At 39.0% G+C, this 22,870-nt stretch overlaps 1 protein-coding gene across 1 annotated transcript in view; it reads right to left on the bottom strand.

Moving 5' to 3' along the window:
• The window catches only part of DPYD (dihydropyrimidine dehydrogenase), a 367,955-nt gene that overhangs the window by 47,958 nt on the left and 297,127 nt on the right, over positions 1-22,870 (bottom strand). The window contains exon 20 of the mRNA XM_055815469.1: positions 4,743-4,922. Coding sequence (XP_055671444.1) covers positions 4,743-4,922 — 180 coding nt within the window. The remainder of the gene's footprint in view (positions 1-4,742; positions 4,923-22,870) is intronic.

Genomic DNA, 22,870 nt, shown 5'->3' with positions numbered 1-22,870 from the left:
TTATTAATTTTTTAAAACTTTAGACATGATCAAACAAACCAGTTTTTGCAAAATTTCTGGTGCTGAAAGCATGGTATGAAAAATCCATATATATTTATCTCTTCTTATAAACTCACACCTACCAAATTAATAGACTGCCAATTTTTAAAGTTTAATTACCTGGCATGTATAGAGGCCACTGCATTAAGTATGATTTTTATAGCTGACATTAGGTGGAAGTTTATACAGAAAAACACTATACCACTTCTGTGACCATCAGCTGACACCAGTGCATTTCTGGGACATAATCACTTCACCTCTCTGGAGTAAGATCAGTGAGCAACTAATAAGAGAGTCCTGTAATGAACAGGCAAGGTGAGACAATGACTACACACAGGAGATCAAATTGTACCTCTGGAGGATACTGTACCTTCTCCACATACCTGGTGAGAACAGTTATCTTTATCCCTCCTGGTCATGCATCTTCCTGAGAAACTCAGGCACATTATTTTAAGACACAATTCTGTTAATTTTGGATTGTAAAGATACTACCTGTGCTCTTCCTCTCTCTTATGCAGTCACCCTAATAACTTTGGGTTGTAAGAGCATGCTCTACATCTTAACTGTCTGCCTGACTGCATCATGCACTTGATCTCAGTCCTAAATTCATGCTGAGGTAAGTGAGCTTTTACAAAAGTTCTTCCTCAAGGGCGTCAGTGAGAAGCAGTGTGGTGTCATCATTACCTTGCCATTCTCTCATCTCAGTGTCAAGATTTGCAAACTGAGATTACAGCTGAGACAAGCTAAGTTTTATTCCATGCATTTAATGGAAAGGTGATTCAGAGGTGATATTAATGACAGTCATCTGTGTCAAGGCTTCAAACGTCAGGTCCTCTCACAGAAAAAAAACCCAACTAAATAAGCCATCAGAAAAGCAATGAGGAAGGCAGGCCAGAAGACTGGCTTTGTCCACCTTTGTGAGTCTGACTCTGTATCTATGTTAGGACTGTCTTTGGAGCAGTTATGGATAAGGCTACAACCACAGGAAGGAATGAATAAAATTGGTGCAGCTAGGGAAAACACTATCACACAGTGACTGGAAGTCACGGCTGAGGCTGCCATTCTAAGCAGGAAACTCACTGTTGTTACAGGCAGTGCAGTACTACGGATCGCGTCTTGGACAATGGCAAGTACTGGCTCCAGCCGTGTTAGCAAAAGGGAAGAAGCTTCTGCTCCTGAAAAGACTATCAGAAAATACTACCTGGCTCAAAGGTGATAAATTTAGGATCTACATACCAAAAAATACATTCTGAAACCATGAAAAACTTATAAACAGTACTCAACTTTCCAAAATATTTTCCAGTGCTACGATGCTTTTCATATGTTAAGGGCTATAAATTATCAGATGAAAGTATTAGTTTCATTAATGGAGAAGCATGAACAGGTACTAATCAACATGATTATCTTTTTCAGCCCAAAGCAGATACATTTGCTATTGAATTGCTTATTGTATTACACTATTTAGCACAGCATTTTTAGTATTCTTTCTGTTTAGGAAGGAAATTATTGTGATAAATGTTAACAACTAACAGTGATAACTGTTCAGTTTGTCATTTATCTGGTGACTGCATGGCAAGACAGCTTCAGTTTGATGTCAGGTGTATCATTTACAAAAAAGTATTTATCTTTTAGTTCACTCTGGTCATCAAATACTACAATATTTCATGACAAAACTCCACTGTGTCACTCTCCTGTGGCAACATGCTGCACTCAGCACCCGTTTGATGCTGAAACCGGGACAGAAAATGAATTATCAAAAGAATAATTCACTGCTATATAAAAATATGGACCTTAACATTCAGTATTGCACTGTGAATCGAAATAGATACTAAGAACATACTTAGCTGAGAATACGACCAGTCCTAACACTTTAATGTATTAAAAACTTGGAGAAGCTCAATGAGTTTGTATACAATCGGAAAGCAAGTGGTTCTTGATGCTGTTGAAAATAATTCTTCTCCCTCAGTTTCTTCTCATTAAATTGTCATTGCCTGAACTTCTTATCCCCATGGTTCTGTATGAAAACTAATAGGAATTTTGTAAGAAAATGGAGGATGATTCCTTTACATCTTTACATTTACTGCATAAAAATTATATCAAAATTAGCATCTTCACTTTTTTTTTTTTTAATGCAAAAGTTCATCAGTATTAGCTGTTTAGCTTCTTATGGGGTCTTACTGAAGAAACTGTATTTCATCTCACAATAAGACAAACTTGAACAGGTCCTTATAATTTTTTATTTATGCATATTTATATACATATATGCATATTTATGCATAATGCAAAATATATATATAAATGCAGGATTTTGGCTGTCACATTTCACTCCATGTATAACTTGTATATGTTCTCATCAACAGAAGTAATGTGTAGGAACATACATCACATCAACAGGCTATCTTCTGTTTTCCAAATAGAGTAAGGACGTGTTTTTTAGTGAATTTATTTTAGGAAGAGAATCAGAAGTGTGTGTTTAGGATTTTCTGCCAAGCAAGTCAGATATTTGTGTTTGAATCTACATGAACTACAGTACTTAACTAATTTACTAGGCACAAGTACATGAAATCCAATATTGATGATAATTTATGAAAGTAAGAATACTGATTCCTATAATACTGCAAACTTAGTTTATGATAACATAATTAGTTACACTAATAACACTGCTTAGGCAAAGCCTTGCTAATTACGATATTATAAATATTAATGATATCAAGCCTTTGTATTTGATTGCCCCTAGTAGGATCATTTATCATGGTATTTCCTTTTACCCGTGTTGCATTATTTTTATTCCTTTTCTCTTGGATGTTCATTCCTGGACAAATAGCCATCCTCAGCTTATGCCTAAAATACATCACTATATATAGCACACATTATCAATGATGCAGCCTGGTTAACTTTACGTTATTATTTAGTAGCAATGATCCAATGATATAATTCAGTGCTAAGGGCAATTAAATACACAATCAGTTATATTCTGTATGCCTTGTTCCTTTTAAATGTCTAACAGAGCCAGCCAGACAAGATTACATAGGGCTTTGTTTTTCATTCTTTTTCATGTGACCTGTTTCAAGTTAAGATTCCTTTGAATTATTAAATGCTTCCTTAAAGCATCTTTCCATGCTACCTTTTTTAAGTTAATTATTGATGTAGTGACAAGTGGAAAAGACTAGGAATTTTTTTTTTCTTATTCTAAAGGACAGGAGAAACATCTTTGACAATGGTTGTCTGTTTAGTAAAATACAAAGGTAATAAAAAGAACACTGAATACAGCTTTAAAGATGAATTGCAACAAACCTCTGTTACCTGAGTTGGAAATGCTGTGCATGTTTCTACAGGTGTTAAAGGAAGGACGTTTAGATACAACCCTTTCAGCCTGGTTTAACTGCTTAACCTAAGTAGATGAAAATGAAACTGCTTATATCTTGTTTTATTTTTAAGCGGTGTATTATCCAGAGCTTTAGGAACAGGATTGTCTTCTCTTCTGGAAGGTAATGTTATAATTTTCAGAGCTCCACAGAGAACAACAACAATATAGGAGTCTCTAATCTCCTGCTAAATCCAACTCCAGTCATCAGCAACGATAAGCAGAGATTTGGAGGTGTTTGACACTCCAAATCCTATTCTTTTGTAATTCTTTACTTTTTACAACATTTTCAACAGTGTTATATCAGATTTTTGGAAGGATAATCAATAGGGATGATGTGTAACTGAAATCAGTCTTCAAAGTGATCTCTAGTAACCAGAAACAAAAGCTCAGCCTCCCTGCTGTGCAGGTATTTTGCTTAGAGCAGTAGGCAGCAGGGCATCAGCAGAAAGCCAGTTACACCTCCCTGCTTCTCAGCATGGATCAGCCAGTGCCCTGGTGGAGGGCTAGAGCAGTACTGGGGTGGCTGCATCCCATTGCATCTGGCAAAAATCTCCAGATATGCTTTTGCAGCAGGGAACTACTAGAGCAGAGAGAAAAGAGTCTAGAGGTTAGAATTTCACAGAGACCATAGTTTACATTCCTATTCCATCACAGACTTTCTAAGTTTAAATAATCTTGAAGAATCTATTAAAATTATTTGGTGTCACTGTTCCTCACCTGGAACTTCCCTGCCTTGCAGAAGGTTTGGGAGTTAGCACACACGAAAGACCATGACATGCTCAGCTACCATGACCGAAGGGCCACTCCTAACTGATACAGCTTTTCCAAGTCAATGCTGGTTTGTGACAAGCTGTCTCAGCTCGTCACGTCCAGTGCTGGGGGGCTTCCATGTCTCCTGAATTTTGCACCCTGGCTAGAACACCCAGGAATGTCTGGCACAATATTAGTATCAATTTGAATTGAGTTGAGTTTCACTAAAAAGTATCAATCTGAACTGAGTTGAGTTTCATTAAAACAAACAGTTCCAGAACTTGTTCCAATGCATTTGCAATTTTACATCCCACACTTTTTTTAAAAGACATGATGTTATGAATCAAGTGGAGAGATCATATTTACAGTAAAAATGCTACCCCATATCAAGTCATTTCAAGTTTGTCTTCTTAAGCTGCCTTTGGATATTTGTTAATACTCCGAGAGAAAAAGACTTGGTGACTAATGGTGACAGTAACAGTGGTTAGCCAAGGAAAGTGGCAGAAACTGCATACAATGATTATGGAATTGCATTCAAAGCCAAGACATAGTGTCATTATACAGGAATGGCAACGAAATGACATACCTTTCCCATCAGTTCAGCGATTCGAGTTACTGGCTTTCCTTTCTGATGGCGCATGGTTGCAGGACTCTGTCCATTCCAGTCTTCAAGTTCCTCAATGCTTTTCAGGTAAAGAAGAGCTCGCAGTCCGGTGCAGTAGTCATCAATAACAGTGAAATCTTGATTCTGGATTGCACTACACACCTATGAAATGTAAGTCAGTTATCAGCAACATCCAGGCAGAGGAGCGTACTGAATTAGCAAGCTCTTTGGATTTACTGATTATCAGATGACCCTTCCTGCAACTTGACTGAGAAAGAACTACAAGAATTCAGGATATTAATTGATTGCTTAATCCTATGTCATGATACCACCACTGCAGTCCAGGAGAAAAAGGACTCAGTAACACTAGTTGTGCCTAGGTTTCCTAATGGCAGTCCTTAGACCAGACCCAAAGGCTGTTTAGAAGTAAGCCTGCAAGTTCAGCCCTAAGCGTGCCTTCCAGGGAACTGGTGCTGAGCATGCCAAGCACAGTGGCAAACCACCAGCTATGCTCAGACTTTTGCCTACAGACAGACAGTGGTATTCCCCAGACCGCTGTGCTCAGGAAGTACAGATATATCTGTTCAGGTCCCAGAGCAAACCACAGACTTGCTGAGGTCGCGAGGCATTTCTAGAGATTGTCTTGTCCAGCCTCCCAGCTCAGAGAAGGGTCAACTAGAGGAGACTACACAAGATCATATCCAGCTGGGGTTCGAATATCCCCACAGACAGAGACTACACAACCACTGTGGGTAACCTGGCCCAGTGTTCCATCTCCCCTGCAGCTTTTTCTTATATTTAAATGGAATTTTCTGTGTTGCAGTTTGTGCCTGTTGCCTCTTGTCGTTTCACTGGATACCCCTGAGAAGAATGTGGCTCTAACAGAAGTGTCCCAGTGAACAGCACCCATTAAGCTGACCTGTTAGTATGGGTGAGCATGGCCAGGCACAGAACAGAACAGTTCCCTTCTGCTAACCACCACATGCCATTCAGTGGTACTGCTAGGCCAGGTCACTTTATTTTGGATACTTTAGAAACACAGATAGCAATATAGCTTTATAAACATACAAAGCAATGATCCCTGACCTGCAGAGCTTAACATGTAGACACAAAAATGCTGACAGCAGAGAACAGTCTGTCCATTTACACAGATTCGTCTGGACCACTTTGTGGATATCAGCTCAGATTTAAACCTACCGAAAACTCCCACCAAACTGCAAATGAATAAAAATATCCCTGACTCTTCTCTGAACACCTTTGCATTAGCTAAACTCTAATCATCCATCAGTGATGAGGTGCAGGGTTGGTTGAGTACCATTAATTGTCAGTCCCTGGAAATGCTTTGAAATTCCAGATGTGTCGTTGTTTTCAGCCTCTAATTCAGCTTTTATTCTAAAAGCTTAAAAGAATGCTCCTGATAATACCTACACCTACATACACACATAATGAACGCAACAATGAAACAGACACCTATTTTAGAAAGTGAATGTGTGCACATGCACAAACACATCCACACTCCTTGGACAGCAAAACCCACCTTGGATCATAATTGACATCAACACTTAAAAAATACAGGAAATACAGAATTGTTTTCCACATTTCAGAAATGGTAATGCAACTAGCAATTCTGAAGACAGGTACACATCACATTGTAAAACACCGTACACTACAGCTGTACAAGGAAAAAATAAGGGCAAACTATAAAATAAGCACAAGAACATTTTCTATGCAGCACATTTACATTACACAAAATCTGTTTCTCTGGAGAAACAGTGTGGGCATTAATTAGGTCTGTTACGCATTCCATAGAATTCAAGATTTTTTTTTCACAGCAATTATAGAGCACATCATAATGATTTCCTGTACAGGTTATTTAACTGCAAAACCCAACTGATGCTTATTTAAACCTTTTTATTCACCAACGGATTCCCTGTTTTTTAGTGCATGGGTAACACTTTTATTAGCTATTCTTAAAAATACTAAAACTGTAAAAAAAATACAGTTAAAAGCCATGTCATGTCACTTGAAACAAGTTCAGGCACTGTTGTCAAAATCCTGAAATATTTTGACAGGATGTATACACATGAGATACACTGGAGGATACCTGTAATAACCTTATAAATAAAGAGGCTTCTACTGTTTTCCATCTTGTGGTACAGTGTTATGAACTGCAGTAATATAAAAATGTGCAAAGATGATATCACACTAAGAGCTAACATTTGATCCTTGTGAGTGTATATGCAGTGTGCTGTTCGCCTTCCTTGGAAAGCCAGGTAGGTTCCAGAACCAAAGGCAAAATTTAATTTTTTAAGAAAAATGTAGATCTCTGCACTAAAGAAAAATGTTAACTGAAATGGAAAGACTTAGAAACAGAATTAGCAAGTGGTTTCAGATGATCCTCCTCTTCTGTAGGAGCCTTATGACTATGGTGCCCAGTGGTGCAGATAATTAACCAAAGACATGCCTTTCACTGATTTCACTGTGATAAAAGCAAGTGCTTATGTTTATGGGCCTTTCCTAGAACAAGAAAGATGCAAACATTAACATACAAAACCAACAGAAATAGTTTTGCCATGAATTTGGCAAATTCAAAAACATTCGGAGCTTTGAAATTTCTTGTGTTGCACAAATTAAGACGGTGAGATTGTGTTTTATGTTTACAGTATCTTGCCTGAATCAATGCAGAAGCCTTTGCTGCATTTTAAAAGGTGGTGAACAAAATCAAAATAAAAGGTCACCCTAACCCATCAGCCATGACAATTTCTACACCACAGAGAGAGGTTTTTAGCATCATACCTGGCTGCCTCTGAATCACCAGTTCAAATGACACCATGGCCTCTTTTCAGCACAGAAGAAGTGGAAGGGTAATAGACCAGGTGAGATTCAAACTCACGCATCCAGAAAAATCGCCAGAGAACTGAACCAACCCATCTGCACACATCATTAATGCCCCTGCTTCGCTCCCGCTGCTTGCACTGGGAACAGGCATGCTTCCCCTCCCTTGCAAAGCTAATTGCCAAGTCCCCTCTTCTGCTGGTATCTTATTTTACAGGTGTGAAGAGTAGGAAAAGCAGTCCAGCAACAGCCATACTTAAAATGGAACTACCTTTTGTTTGCTACCACCTCTCATTTAGTGTCTTATTAAACCACCTCAACAGGAGATAAAGGTGAGCAGGGTGCTGCTCTAACAGCTGTTGACCATGCCTTGCACACCAACCAGACTAGCAGCACAAAACTGAACTGCAACCAGCCCTGCCTGGTCAGCTCCCCTCCTCAGCATCACGTTATTACCAACTAAACACAGCAAAATGGGCTTCCCTTTAGAACCTGAAGTAAAAGCCTGAACAAAGATGTAACTTCACAACGGAGAACATATACATGGTCATACTGTACCAGACCATCCGTCCGTATCCTGTGGACATTACAGACAAGTATAAGAAACAAAGTCACTGTGGATGAGTTGCTCATGTATTTTACCAGCCCAGGTTCTGGCAGGAGTAGTGCTGGAACTTTGCATAGCAGAGATGGCACCTGTTTGATATCCCTTGAGCCTACGTAATCCAAGTGAATCTGTTTTATGACTGTTCACCGACCCAGGCTTTCACCTGAAACATTTAGGTAGAAAGTAGCTTTTTCTTCTTTGGAACATGAGAGACGGGCCCTGTAGGACAGAGTGAGGTCCAGATCACAATGAAGCTGTTAGCTGCCCTGCTGACAAATGCTGTCCTGCTGTCTTGCTTGTGTTTGTCTCCAGCTTTGGATCAGAGCTAGAAGAAAAAGATGCTGACTTTTTTCCTGCTTAGAAAGGTAATGCAGAGTATTAATACTGCACTAATATACAGGGAGATAATATCGCATGAACTTGGTTTTACTGCATTGCCTGGCTCTGTCTTGGCAGTAGAACTGCTACAATTCAATTTTTAACATCTGACCTCCTCTGCTTTCCCCCAGATCCAGACGCCAATGACTGCCCCTCATGTCCCAAAATAGACAAGCAAGCCAAGATGCTATGTATGATCAATTATATCGTGCCCTCGGTATTCTGAAATCTGAAACTGTCCAGTTTAAGTTGCAACTGTAGGTTACAATTCTAATCTATACAGACATGTCTGAGGTACTAAAAGACACAATGCCTGTTTTGCTGCTGGTAAATCACACACACCAAATGATCTCATTGGGGAATGGGGATGTGAAATGAATCACAGGCTAAGGCTCTAAGTAAAACTGTTCTGCAAAATGCAATGATGGCATAGGCATGCAAAGGTTCCTGCTGATGTCTTGCATAAGAAATGACCTGTCTGCTCTATTACTAAATAAAGATAAATACTGAGTCTAACTTTGTCAAAGGATTTAGACCCATTAAAAATCTTACTTGAGGAACTGGAAAAAAATGTCAGGAGATTATTATGGCACAAAAAGAATTTTACAGGTTACATGATTGTTATTAATCATTCACGTCGATCTGAAACTTTTAATTCACATATTTTGAAGAAAAAGTTCATTATTGGTGACAGGTACTACCACATCAGCTATAAACCACTGTAAATACCTTTGCTTTTAGCAGAATCATTACACAACAGAGATGCCAATTTCTGAAGTCTTTACTGAGGCAACCCCCCTGTACTGTTCACTGAGATCTCTGTGTAAGGTCTGTGTAAGACCTTTTAGGTTTTGTCCATCTATGTTTCTAGGAGCAATGGGGAAAATATCCTGATACAGCATTTTATTTTTGTTTCGCTCTCTACAAAAATGGATTGATTCCTGTCCAAACTTTGGCATACCCTGTGGGACTGTGTGGAAGACCTGTGCCATCTGTGCAGAACCTGGTTGAAGTGGCTGAGGCATTTCCAGTCAGATCACCCACTAAAGTAATTCCTGTTCAGTGTAATCCTTGCATTTACCTACTGGGGGATGTTGCAAAGGAGAAACGACTTTCTCTAACAGTAGAAAGAGGAAGCAATGCACTCCTCCTCAGTCATTACTCTGTCCACTCTCTCTTACCCTGTGACCTTCAGTTTTTACACTAACTTATTATTATACGGTGAAATTCCAGCTGGACAGGTGATGGTGGATAAGACTGTGCCAAAAATGGACTCCAGTCCCCACCTGCATCATTTCTATTCCATCAATAGCAGGGATTTCAGCAGAGGCGGCGGAGGAGATGAAGAACTAGACATGTTTGTATCAGTTCTTCCCTATACTACTTTCAACTAAGAAGAAGTAGTGTGTCTATAACCTCATATACAACTAGCTCCCTGCAAAAAGCTGGAACAGGTCAGAGAATCTAGCCTGTTTAATAATGTGTTGCTTTGCAAGAACTGTAAGTATCCTTGGTGTGACTAGAGCTGTGAGAACAAGAATGCTCCAATGTCTGGCAGCAGTCATGCTCCTATTTGGAATTGTCTCAAAGCTCTACTGAAACACTTTGCCAACAATAAATTTGTAGTAGGAGACAATAGTAATAGTTGGGAGAAAATTTTGATTTTTCCACCCCTCTGAAATAAATGTTTCTCCCTTCAAAATATAGGTGTAAAATAATTGTCATTTTTATGGAAACAGAACTAACAGTAAGGAGGCAGATGGGTGGCAGTGATACACAGTCTAGAAGTAAGAAGATTGATGGGTATATATTTGTATACACAGATGCAAATCACATAACTTGACTGTTCTACCATATTAGTTTCCATTTGTTGTAGCTGTACAACATCAAAGCAGTGATGTCCCCGTATATTGCATTTAGTGGTAATGTAACGGACTACCAAAAAAAAAAAAAAAGTGAGTTTCTAAGTAGTTTCCTGGCAATTGAGACAGCAGGCTCTTTCATCTGTGCTGTAACTGTGGCAGTGCATTGATTTAAACTCCTTCTGAGATCTCAAATGCTTTTATATTCTTAGGTTTTGCTGGCTGCTTTTTTACTTCCCGCCCCCCACCCCCCCCTTCAAATGATAAAATTCTAGCATTTAGCAGAATGCCATCTTGTTACCCCAGAAGAGGGAAACTTATTTCAGCTTTGGTTCTAAACTGCATAGGATCTCTAAATAAAATAGCTCTCAAAATGCCATCCGATTAGGGAATTGGCCTTTGACTTCACAGTTCTAATAATCTTACCATAGCAAAAGATAAACAACTATTATTCCCCCGAGACACCTGTGAGAGGTTTTACAATGGATCAATAATTTTGCTTTTCCATTCACTTGGTTAGCTTCCATTGAAATATTTTTACTGATATGCCCAAATGGTAAGCAAAAGATTTTACTGTTTTCATTTTATATTCTATTTTCAATTTTAGCATTATTTATCATCTTTTTATAGAAGCTTTCTTTTTGTATTAAAAATTCTTCCTGATAGTATTACAGACATAAATCCACCTTCCTGTTAGAGATGCATTTATGAATGACCCTAAGCTGTTTTTCATACTAGCTGAGGCTACTGCTCTTTTGATTAGTCCCTACTGATTAAGAATCTGGTGGAAAAAGACTGGAATTGTAAATGAATGCAAGGTAGTTCAGGAAGGATTTTGTTTGTACCCACCTGGGTTTCCATATGGATAGATAGCCTTAAGAAAATCTATTTCATTTTAGTGGGCAGGAGTATGATTATTATCTGGGTGAGGCATACATACAATTTAAAATTTATTCTCAAAAGCAACTAGCAAAATTGACTCAGCTAAAGGGAGAACTTTCTGGGCCACGCAATCTTCATGCTGCATAGCTCTTGTCTATGGAAATCAAAATGTATGTTTTTTAGTCCCTGTACAATGATTCAGATGTGCCCAGATCTACAAAGTAAAAAGCAGTACGTTCAGCATTGGCTGTCTGGCACAGTACTCACAGTAATGTGGCAAAAGCTGTGATGTGAGAGTAAGCAGACAAATAAAATCTCCTCTGAGAGGGGTTTCTGTACTTAAGATCTTCAGGATACCAATATCTATGGAAAGGATGCCTGTGTAACAGTGGTTGTTCCTCCCCATGTCTCATTGAACATTGACTTACCAGCATATTAAATGCATAGCCTAAATTACCCTTTCTATCAGCAATTATTACTTTTGCTAGAGGACTGCAGGGTTAAGAACAGTAGGGGAAGTGGATTATCAGACAATGTGGTACACTGTCTGGAAAAAAATGAGATTCTTTGTTTTAAAGAACAAATCTGTAACTAAGAAAAAGCTTCCCAAATATTGATACAGTACAGATGGAATGATTTGATTCATTCACATTAGCTGCTTAAATGACTCTAGAGAGATAGGTTAGCAGATGGGATGTTCCTTAACAAGGCTTCAGATACTGGATCAAGATGCAAAACTGATTTGGATGATAGTTGATAGCCTTTTTAAAACATTAGAACTGAGCTAATATACATGAACTAATGAACTACTATTTGTTCCAAAGTCTAATATGGCTTTCAGAAAGTAGTTTGAAGGACTCAAATACTATGTCAATGAATTGTCTGAATTGTGGGAAAAATCCACATAATCTTTTTTACCAAGTCCTAGACTTGAAGTCCTAATGAGCTGAGGGCTTACTAGTGATACTTGAGGGGCAACACGCAGAAGAAACATTCAAAGATGCCAACAACTCCAGGCTCTGCTGAATAGGCAACCATTCACATAGGGCTTAAGAAATCTATACATACAAAAAAATATAACTGGATGGTCTGATGTCATGTGGGTGTCAATAATGAAGTATTTCGGTTATTTTGTTATACCTCAAGTGAATTCATCAGACAAGCTTGAGGTAAAATGTCATTCTAACCAGAAATACAGGCTAATGTCAGCAAGTAGGGGAGCTCAAAATGTGTTAAAAGGAGAAGGTCTCCAGTCCATGCCAGACAAGTTTTCAGGGTAAGAGCTCTATCTCCTGTATACCTTGGATCCTCTCTACAACAGGACAACATAACACTGACAAGGTGTTGAGCAGAGCTGAGCTGAGCTGACATTTATGGAGCATCAAGGCAGGGACCACAGGTAAGGAAGCAAGGATGCAGTAGCTGGGCAGCAAGAAGAGCCATACAGCTTGTGTTGAAGCCACGGCAGCCTCCTGAGACAGGATCTAATGAAAGCCTCCCCAGCACCAAGGTGACTATTACTCCCACAGGCACAGCAACCCCAGAGACCTGATTTTTGGGGGTGAAAGACAGACCTTCTTTGTGTGTTGCACTTCAGCAACCTTGGGCAAATGTGAGTGGCCAACAATGAAGGAAGAGAAAAAAAGTCCAGAATCCATTAGCCACCTATCAGACATGGGCACGGCAGGGGATAAGAGCACTGTAAGGGATCCTTCAGGAATGTTATCTGACACATTAATTCCTAGCCTACTCAAAAGTATTTTTTCTCCCCTTAAGTTCCTCTCTGCCAATTAATGTATCTTTGATCTAAATAGCTAAACAGTGTTTGGGAGTGGGAAACGTACTTATCAAGGGACTCTGAATGATGCAATTTTGTATCCCATGTCTTTGAGAGGGGAAAAATGGAAGAAATCAAGAATTTTCAGAAGACTCCCTGAGGTAATTCTTTTTTTCCCCCCTGTCAACCACCCCTAGAGGAATGGTTATATTTCCTTATCTCACTAAAGCATTCTGTCAGTTCTTGGAACTACAAAGTGGACCTTTTTGCAGTAGGTGGGCACACACTGATAAAAGTGTTGATCATGATCATCTTTCCTAAGAAAACAAATATGATTCTACATTCCTTGAGCATTGAGGAGTGTGGGAAACAGCCTCATAATCAGCCATCTATAGCAAATTGTATCATTGCATTGTAGATCTACAAAATGTAAGATATCTTTGAACGCAGATGAACCAACTCCCCTGTGTAAACAGTCCAATCACATATAGAGGCTCTACAACTATCTTTAAATATATGTTGAATATCACTTCACATTTCATTTATTAACACCCAAAGGTCTCACCTCTCTAAGTACTGTTGTGAAAAATGAAATCCTTCAGTTCTCCCAGTGGTTCTTCAGCTGCTGGTACAGCATCAGCAGCTGTGCCAGGCAGATGTATACTCGACTTATTTCCATGAATGGCATCCTCCAGCTCCTCCAAAGATATTTCTAAAGCAGGTATCAGTTAAATCACTCAGATCTGGTGGTTTGATGTTAAAAGTCATGAAGTAACATAACACATTTAGTCAGAAGGTAGCAGTGCTTTTAAGATTTTGTTTTCTGAGAGCTAAGCAACAGGAGCACCATCCTCTCCGGACTGGAGCTGGTCCATTATTCCATTTTTGGAAAGGCATATTTGTCAGAAGTGAGTGTGGTTCTAGGAAAGTACACTTTTCAGAAAAGAACTGTGTTCTGAAAAATGTGTGGAAAAGAGTTTCAGAATTACCAATATGTGCTGTTTGACAACATGGAATGCAATGGCTCCATTTAACTTGAAAATGTCTGTTTTGCAATCCAAGTTAATTGGAATGAAAAGGTCAAAACTAAAACATGTTGCAAAATGATTGAAACATAGATTTCATTCACCCAAATAATATTTCTTTTCTTTAAATTTCTTAATTCCACACATTTTTAGAATTTTGATTATTAAACTGGAAAACCTTTCCATCCTTAAACTTCCCTGTGACAGAATAATTATTTCCTGATCATTGGTAATACTCAGGTCCTATAATGCATAACAGATCCAGGGTAAAGCTTCAGCTTTCTTCACCCCAGGACACTCTAAATTAGATACAGCAGGGACTTGAACCCAGATCTACTTTGATTAAAGGAAATTTGTCAATGAAAAACAGTTTCCTCAAAGAAGTTTTCAACAAACTCTAATGAGAACCATCTACTGAGGGACATCCTCCTGTGATCAGAATTTTGAAAGCTGCAGACCTCTCAAAATCAAAGAGAAAAGCAATTTTTCCATTTTGGAATCTCAGTTCAGTCCTGCAATGATTAACCCCTCATCCTTGTGAGTCTTTCCCTCCAGTACTCTCACATTTTATTTCAGCTAAAATTACTTTCATCCTTTATCAGCTTGCCTGTACGAATTTGTGCAGCAGCTGCTGTGTCCATTGAAGAGTGAGATTCATGTGAATAAAATAGTTCTGACCCTCCGAGTCCTTCGTGTCTGAGATAAAAACCCACTTCCACTTTTCCTTAGGGATTGTTTTACCTATCTCTTTCCAAATAATAAATACCAGCAAGAAAAGCAGTGACATAACTCAGGTATTGAAGGAAGTTAAACCCTTTCTTAAACTACTGCCAGCTTCAGAAAAATGGTTTCTCTGTCTGTTTCTTTCATTCAAATTGCATGGATAAAAGGACCTCTTGCCAGCCATATCAAGTTGTGTCAGGGGGCTTGTGTTGCAGTAGGAAAAGAACTTCAAAAAAGGCATCAGGGCTCATATTCCCAGATTGCTGCCTCCTTCCTGGGCAGAAAAAAAGATTTTTCTACCACTGGGAAAATCGGCAGGTCAGTCACCAAACTCCAGCGAGCCCTGCATGGAGCCTGAGCCAAGCTGCACAGCTGTGCGTGCCTCTGCCGGCATGAACTCTAGGACCATGCCTTCCCTGAGCACAGCTCCTCCACTGCTTGCTCTCCCTGTCTTCCTTTCACTGCCAGCTACAGCCTCTGACTGAAAGATAACAGAGCTGCCACTATACAAAAAAAGGAAAATTTCTTACATGCGTACTTTCTTTGTATGACCCATAACATTTCTGAGAAAAACTTCTCTGACAGAAAAGCTTTGCAATCCTGAATGTTTTACGCTTTCCCCTTTTTGAAAAACAAGTCCCCTGCAGTTACAATACATATAATTTAAAACAAAACACAGGAAATTCCCTAAGTAATTATTTGAGATGGCAGTAAGGAAAAAAGAAACTCATCATTTTCCACTGTGCTTATCCTTCCTTCTATTTACATTTTCAATATCCAACAAGGAGCTGCGTACATTTTCAGATTCAATTTCCAGTCACCTCCACATTGGTACACAAGGGGAACCCTGTCTACAACAGAGCTAGTTTCATGTCTGAAAGCAACCTGAGCTGAGTAAAACGACTTGGCCACAATTTCTTCAACACTTAACTCAGCCTCCTTTGAAGATGCATCTCCATATTGCTTTTACATTGTAAACTTTTAAACAAAACTCACTAGATGTCAATTCACACCATGTGGTTTTATCTAACAGGGAGGACAGCTCTGTGTTTGTTCAGTAAGATAGCAGCAGCAGGAACCCACACCTGCAGCGTGAATCCACATCAAAAATAGGTGCAGCAGTAGTGGCTTTTGGAAAGACAAGCAATGTTGTGGATCTTTGGGAGAGATGGAGAGAGCATGTTGCCGAAGCAATTATTCTTCACATCTCTTCAACCATTAAAAGTCCCATGGCACCAGACCCAGGGAAGCAGGGTAGACCCCTGGGCAGAAGAGGAAGGAGAAGACGGCTCAGTGTCCCCAGGTGTAAGAGCAGAGAACAAATCCTCTACAGAGGCTGGGAGTGGCTGGTATAGGACAGCATTTGAACTGATGCTCAACTGAGACCTAATTGTTATTAAATAATTATTATCATTCAGTGATAGTTAAACCTACTTTGCATGAGAATCCATTATAAGAATGACAAATAGCAACTGTTATAGAACGAGCTTGGATTCATTCTTACAGATTTATGAAATAACAATCCTATCTATGTAGACCTCATTTACTAGCTGGTGAAATGAGCAGAAATAAAGGAAAGCTAATAGATAAGTCCCATAAGCAGCTCAAAATAAAATGTAAAACTACTGCAAAACTGCACAAAATGAAAGGCATTATTAGCTTAGAGTTTAGTCCTGATTTGAATATTGCAACTTTTCATTAAAGGTGGCAAGATAATAAAAGTAAAAATCAATAATGAAAACTTGTTCTAATTTGATACTGTTTTCCAACTATAACCAAAAAACTTTCTAGATTGCTCTTTGACAAATTCAGATGTCCATTAAAAGCAATGCTCACAGAAAGTTTTCATTATCAATTAGCAATTCCCATCCCAAGCATCTGTAATGGAGCAAGCGTGGCAGTCCTCTAATGACGTTTTTTTATTAGCACAGACAGACAGAACAAGTTGAGTTTCTGTAATTAGCACTGAGCTAAGACAAAAGCAGAAAACAATGAAATGTTTATCAGAAGTGATCGCTTGAGTATGCCTGTCCCAACTCTTCTCTCTCTCACATTTGTTTTTCTTCTAGGTTGACATGTTCAAAGAGCACTTTGTTCCCTCTTTTGTTTCTGCACGTACTGTAAATTTCAGCTCTTCAGAGAAGGGCCACTCCATTCAGTGCTGCGTCCATTGAAGACTTTTTTAAGCATGCAGCTCTGTGAGCAGCGGAGCTAATGATATCTGGCTTCCAGCAGCTCTGTGTCTCCTGGTTGGGTTCTCTGACGTCTAATAAGGTGTGACTGCCAATTAAAGCCTTTCCTGTGGCTGACAGAGTCCTAACAGCACTGTCCCATGTGGATTCTCAGAGGTCTAATAAAGGTGAGCTCATAGCACGCTTGTGCTTACAGTGAAGGAATGCAGGTATGCGCTCTCCCCTGCCTGACTTTTTTGTTGTCTCAAAACCTGCTATAGCAAAATACTTTCTATCTTTTGGCAAATTTCAGTGAAAATGGCCCAAAAGCTCAAATGTGACTGATGATACTCAAAAGGACATATAAAAACATATCAACCTTCTTTGGAAATACGGGCTAAAACTTGCTGTTTCTACATGAGACTACATTTATCTCAAAGCACTTAAATCTGATAAGTGGTTTTGCCTGAAATGGTATTTTTGGTCCTTAAAATTGTTGGTGGATTTAAAGAGACAACCCTTGAATCTCGTCTTGTATCGTTTTGGTGGCCTGCCACTGCATCCAGCAGTCTATTCTTCAGTCATCAGTTTAATTGGCAAGAAGAATTAGGTCCAACATTTTAACTTCTCTGTATCATGGACAGCGTTGTACAGAAAGGCTTTGTTGTTCTACCCCTTGAGCCACAGCCTGCATCAGAAACTTCAGGGTGTCCAGCTGGTGTCAAAGTGTGTCCCTTTTCAGATCTATCCACCCACAGACCACTCTGCAACTGGCACAAAGCAAAGCCTTCTGCCTCTGTGCCTCCCAGGCACGGGTGTAAGGATGAGCTGGGGGCATAGGAAGGGTGGGCACTTGGTGAGTCCAAGCAGGAGAAGTCCAGCCTTCTCTGCCACACCGATGGCACCCTGTGGGTGTTTAAGACTTGCAGCCACCCACCTGATTTCATTCTCCTTGCACAGAGCTGAGATTAGACGCAAGGAAAATACTGACCACTCAAAATCACTTTTTGTTACAAGACAAAATATATTTTTTCCCAAGTGTCATCAAAAACTTGACTTGGAATTGTAAAAAAATAGCCTGCTCCATCACTGCCCTACTCTGCACTCCCATGTTTTCAACCTCTTACTTTTTCACTCTCCATACCATTAAATGGCATAAACTGTAATTCCTGGATGAGAATTTTTTTGGCCTCATCTAGACACCAAGATGGGTTTAAAACAACACTAATTAAGTACATGCAGAACAAGCTCTGTACTTTGCAGTTCTGTAGCTGTAAAAAATCATAGAGAAACTGCATCAGAGACCTTAATGAAAATAAAAAACAAAATGGGGAAAAATATGGTAAATGATTACAGCATACCTTTACTTCATGGGTTTTTGCAGGTGGGTTGGGTTTTTTTTGAGATTGGGGTGGAGAAAATGGTAACATCTAAATATTAAGATGTGACAAAATGTTTATGAAAAGGTATTTTTTTCCCCTGTCATTTCACAGTGATTGTATTTTCAGAGCCTTGCTGTTATTTTCTGATACCCAGGACATTTTATACAATGTAGAAGGGTTCCTCACAGGGTTTCACATTTGCACAAATACAATAATGCTCTCTCATAGTTCAAGTCCCACTATTTTGTTATGGAAAAGCTTGTTTATTCAAACACAAAGGACCATCCTGCTGTTATAAAAATCCCTCAGCTAAGTGCTTCAGTAAAAAGCCTGCTGAAGAAAAAATAATGATCAAACTGTCCTGAATCCCTTGAGACTCTGCCTCCAAAGAGGTACCAACAGGAATGTTCCTTGAAAACATTACAAAAAAGACAAGTATTCTTATAAAATCAACGGCATTCTGTGTTGGGGGGAGATTTTATCTTGCAGAGGTAAAACTATTGCTTTCCTGTCATGGGCTGTCATACTTCCTGAATAGTTTTGTTCTTCAGATCCCTTAGGTATCCTACACAGCTGGTGTGGGGCAGGAGAGAAGGGCATGGGCCAGCTCCAGCATGACAGCAGCTCTGGCTCTGAGGTGAGGTATATTCCCACCTTAGTCCCTTGCCTGAGAAACAAGGAGGGTCATGGTGCAAGGTCTGGAGGCAGCAGGTGTGCATGGACCAAATATAACATGGTGAAGACTGCAGGAATTCCTGTAGGAACAGGAATGCAAGGTACTACATCCCGTTCAGGGCAAGTGGGAGATGGGTGAAGGTTGGTCTGAAACAGGGCTTGGGGCAAAGCTACAGGCAGGAATGTAGCACATTTCTATCCACCATTATATGGGTGGATTTTAAATCATTGCTATGTAGAGACCCTTATACATCCGTTTGGAGCAAAACAGGACACATGTGACCTCCATATTTTGTAAGAAAAGAAATTTGCTTGAAAAGGAACCCATATTCTTTACAAGTTAATGACCAATATTCAAGATTAACAAAAGTATTCCATGCCAGAATATAATGTAAAGAGACTCTACCATGAAACAAGTATAGTTCAGAAAGCACCCCTTTGTTCTACCTTTTTTTTGCTACATCTGCTAGAAATAATGACTACAGAATCTCTTTCAACAAAAGGTCATTTATGTCAATGGACAGAACACAGAGGATCAGATCACCTGCGGTAATTGCAAATTAATGCTCTACTGCTAATGCATTAACTACACAATATTGATCTACAATTGAATCATACAGGCTACTGTGAAGTGATTTTTACTTTAATATTTTTACGCTTTTATTGCTTTTTCTATAATGCGTTTTCTCTTTCCACTGGAATTTTCTATAATTGTCTCCATTTTTAATTTCCTACAGTGAGATGACTTTGAAAAATGTATGTCTCTTTCAAAGCTTTGCAAAAATCTAACAAACCATCAATGTGACATGGTAAATCACATACATGATGCAAAAGATGCAAAAAATCCGATATACATCTTATTTTGATAAATGAGAGCTTTAAAAAAAGCTTACTTAAATTAAAAAAAAAATACTTCAGCCTCACTAGAAGCCCATAGTAATGAGCTGTACCTCAGAAAGATGCAGCTAGACATTTCTAGAGCTTTTGGTATGCAATGAGTGCAGGATTATCTCCATAAATAAAGTTGTTATTTTTTCAAATTTCATGCCTGTACTGAAAAGGGATTGGTGGATTTGGGTATGTTACAAAAAAGTATAATGCTATGGAATCAGTGGAAGAACAATTATGTTTCAGCATTTTTAATGAAAAATTAAAAAACAAATGTGGTCCTATTGTAACTGTTTCTGAAGTCCATGAAGTGAAAGAACACTGTTAAATTGCTGTACAAAATTTTAATCCCAGCTAATACTGACTACAATGATCCAGTTTGTTATCTATATCTCTATATCTAGATATCTCTGTATCTATATATATATAAAACTGCAAGAGTTTCTTACACATGAACCTTTTGCCAGTAAAATTACTAAGATGTTGCCTTCCATGTTCTAAAGGAGGGGATAGAACACACTTTAAACACTGAAACTCTATCCCCAAACCATTTCCTAGTATAGCTGCTTGCTTAATACCACCTGAGATGGTTATAGCATATATCAAAATATGGCTTACCACCTGACTCCTGACTTGCATTCCTGTGCATGATGATTTTGTAAATGGAAAATAAATCCCCACATTTTGAAAATAAAAGCAACTGGAAAAAATAATGGAGAAATGATTGTAGGTGAAATAGCTGCAGAGGAAAACCTGATCTTGCTTTTAATGGAGGTACATTTATTATTCATAAGCCTCTTCTCTAAGAGATATGCCACATCGCAATTAAATCAACTCACACAATGCCTTCATATTATCTTAGCCCATGAATGCCCCCCTCTCATGGCAGAGAAGACACAGGACTCTTGTCTAGGCAAAATGAAGGGAAGCCCAACGGCCACGCAAGTGCTGCCCTCCCCGGCGCTGTAGCTGGGCTGTGCGGATGGGTCATACAACCTGTGCTGCTCAGTGATATCAGACTGTGTTTGAAGCTGGATGAACTGACACTCCCCACCCTTTTCAAATACTGCTAACAAAGAAACACCCACATGCTATTCTGTGTAACAGGGTAGTGATAGCGGTGGCAGTACCCTCATTTGGCACAGCCGCACACAGAGTTCACTCCGGCAGCACCAAAGCCCGGGCTGCTTGCTTTCTGCCTCTGGATTGGTTATAAGGTGTCCTCAGGGTTTTGTAAACATCAAGTAAGATCACAAAACGTGCGGTACTGTGTCAGTCCGAGTGTCTATTCAGCACCACCTCCAACAGTGTCCAAAGCAGATACTTGAGATAAAGCTGTGGGATGCATACACAATTCCCCCAGTACAGTCCCAGCTTCTACTCACTTAGAGACTTGCTGTGTAGTGAATCCTAATATGGTGAATCACTCAGTAGATCACTTTATTTGATGCTATCTCCAAATTCTGTACTCGCTTTGTGATTTGGTACTGAGAAAGCAGAAGTGAACTGTCAAAGCTGTTAGGATAAACAGCAGAGGTTTTGACTATTGAAGGAACAACTTAGGCATTTGATACCAAGGACATGTGAGTGACAAGAGATGGGATTCAGGGAAAAGTATATTAGCTGGCTATTCATATAACCTTGTTAAGAGGGAAAACAGCAATGATTCTCATAGTCCTAATTATGTTCCAAAGATGACCCATGAAAATAAGGCCGCCTGCTTCTGTCTATGACAATATATCTTGCCTGAGCAGCAAATAAAAGTTTCAGTCTGGTCCCAGTCAAGTGTATTTCTTGTAAGACTGTCTATAGAAATTACTCATTTCCTTTTCCTTCCATTGGCCTTTCCCAAGATGAGGCAAAGATTTATGGCCTGTACTCACAATCTTGCATGAAGTTTACTAAAGGCTTATTTTTAAATAAAAGTAATTGAACTAGTTCAGACCCTTACCTACATGGCAGCTTTACAATCCATTTATCTCAGATTAGTTTAAATGACTTCTCTACTTTAGTGAAACAGAAATAAGCCACTCAAACTGAGGATAGGCTTGATCCAGAGGAGTTTAAAATCAGTTCTAGAGATGATTTAAGTTAAACTGGTGAAGCCTAAGGACAAGAAAAGAGCTTTTTCACCATCTCCGGGAAAAATCTGTTGAAAAGAGAAATTGTCCTGTAAAGTGCAGAAGACCAGTATAGATCCAAGTAATTTCTGAAAGTCAGTTCCAGAGAACTTGATTATTACTAAAAAGAAAACAACAATTAATGTTTTGTAAATCCAATATTCTTTCTCTTGAGCGCTGAGTGGGATGTCTGCATTAAATTATATTTCAGCATTTCCCATTACCATTGGGACAAACCAAAGGAAAAGAAAATAAAAAATAAAAAAAAGACAGCTACACAGTCTATATGAAGGAAAAGTGCATAAATCACATAAAAAAACTTCATTTTCAGTCATCCAGAAACAGATACAGCAGACATAGAACAGAAAATCATTCCACTCTGTGTAGTTCAGCTCACATAACATTGTTACAGACAAAGCCATCAAAACTGCATCTCTATTAGCATTAAACGAAATGCACCTATAGCAGTAAAACCATTCCCCTGCCAATCCTATGTTTTTGTAGACAAATGCTGCTCTGTAATTTGCACCATTACTTAGTATTTATATGGAATAAGCTCTCAGACCATTGCATAAGAAAGGCAGACTTTTTGTCTGCCCATGGGAAAAGAAGAGTTTCAAGCATTCTAATACACACTAAAAAAAAAAAAGGAACTGGTATTAATAAATCCAAAGAACATAGTAAGTAGTAGCCTTCTACTTCAGCTCCCAGAGATGCTAACTTTGATGTGCACTAAAAAACCCCATCAAACCAAACCATTGCACTGGCCTATATTTATTTATTTA

The sequence above is a fragment of the Falco peregrinus genome, chromosome 10 (genome assembly GCF_023634155.1).
Source record: "Falco peregrinus isolate bFalPer1 chromosome 10, bFalPer1.pri, whole genome shotgun sequence".
Classification (NCBI taxonomy): domain Eukaryota; kingdom Metazoa; phylum Chordata; class Aves; order Falconiformes; family Falconidae; genus Falco; species Falco peregrinus.
The sequence above is the reverse complement of the archived record's forward strand: the minus strand, read 5'-3'. Positions and strand labels throughout refer to the sequence as shown.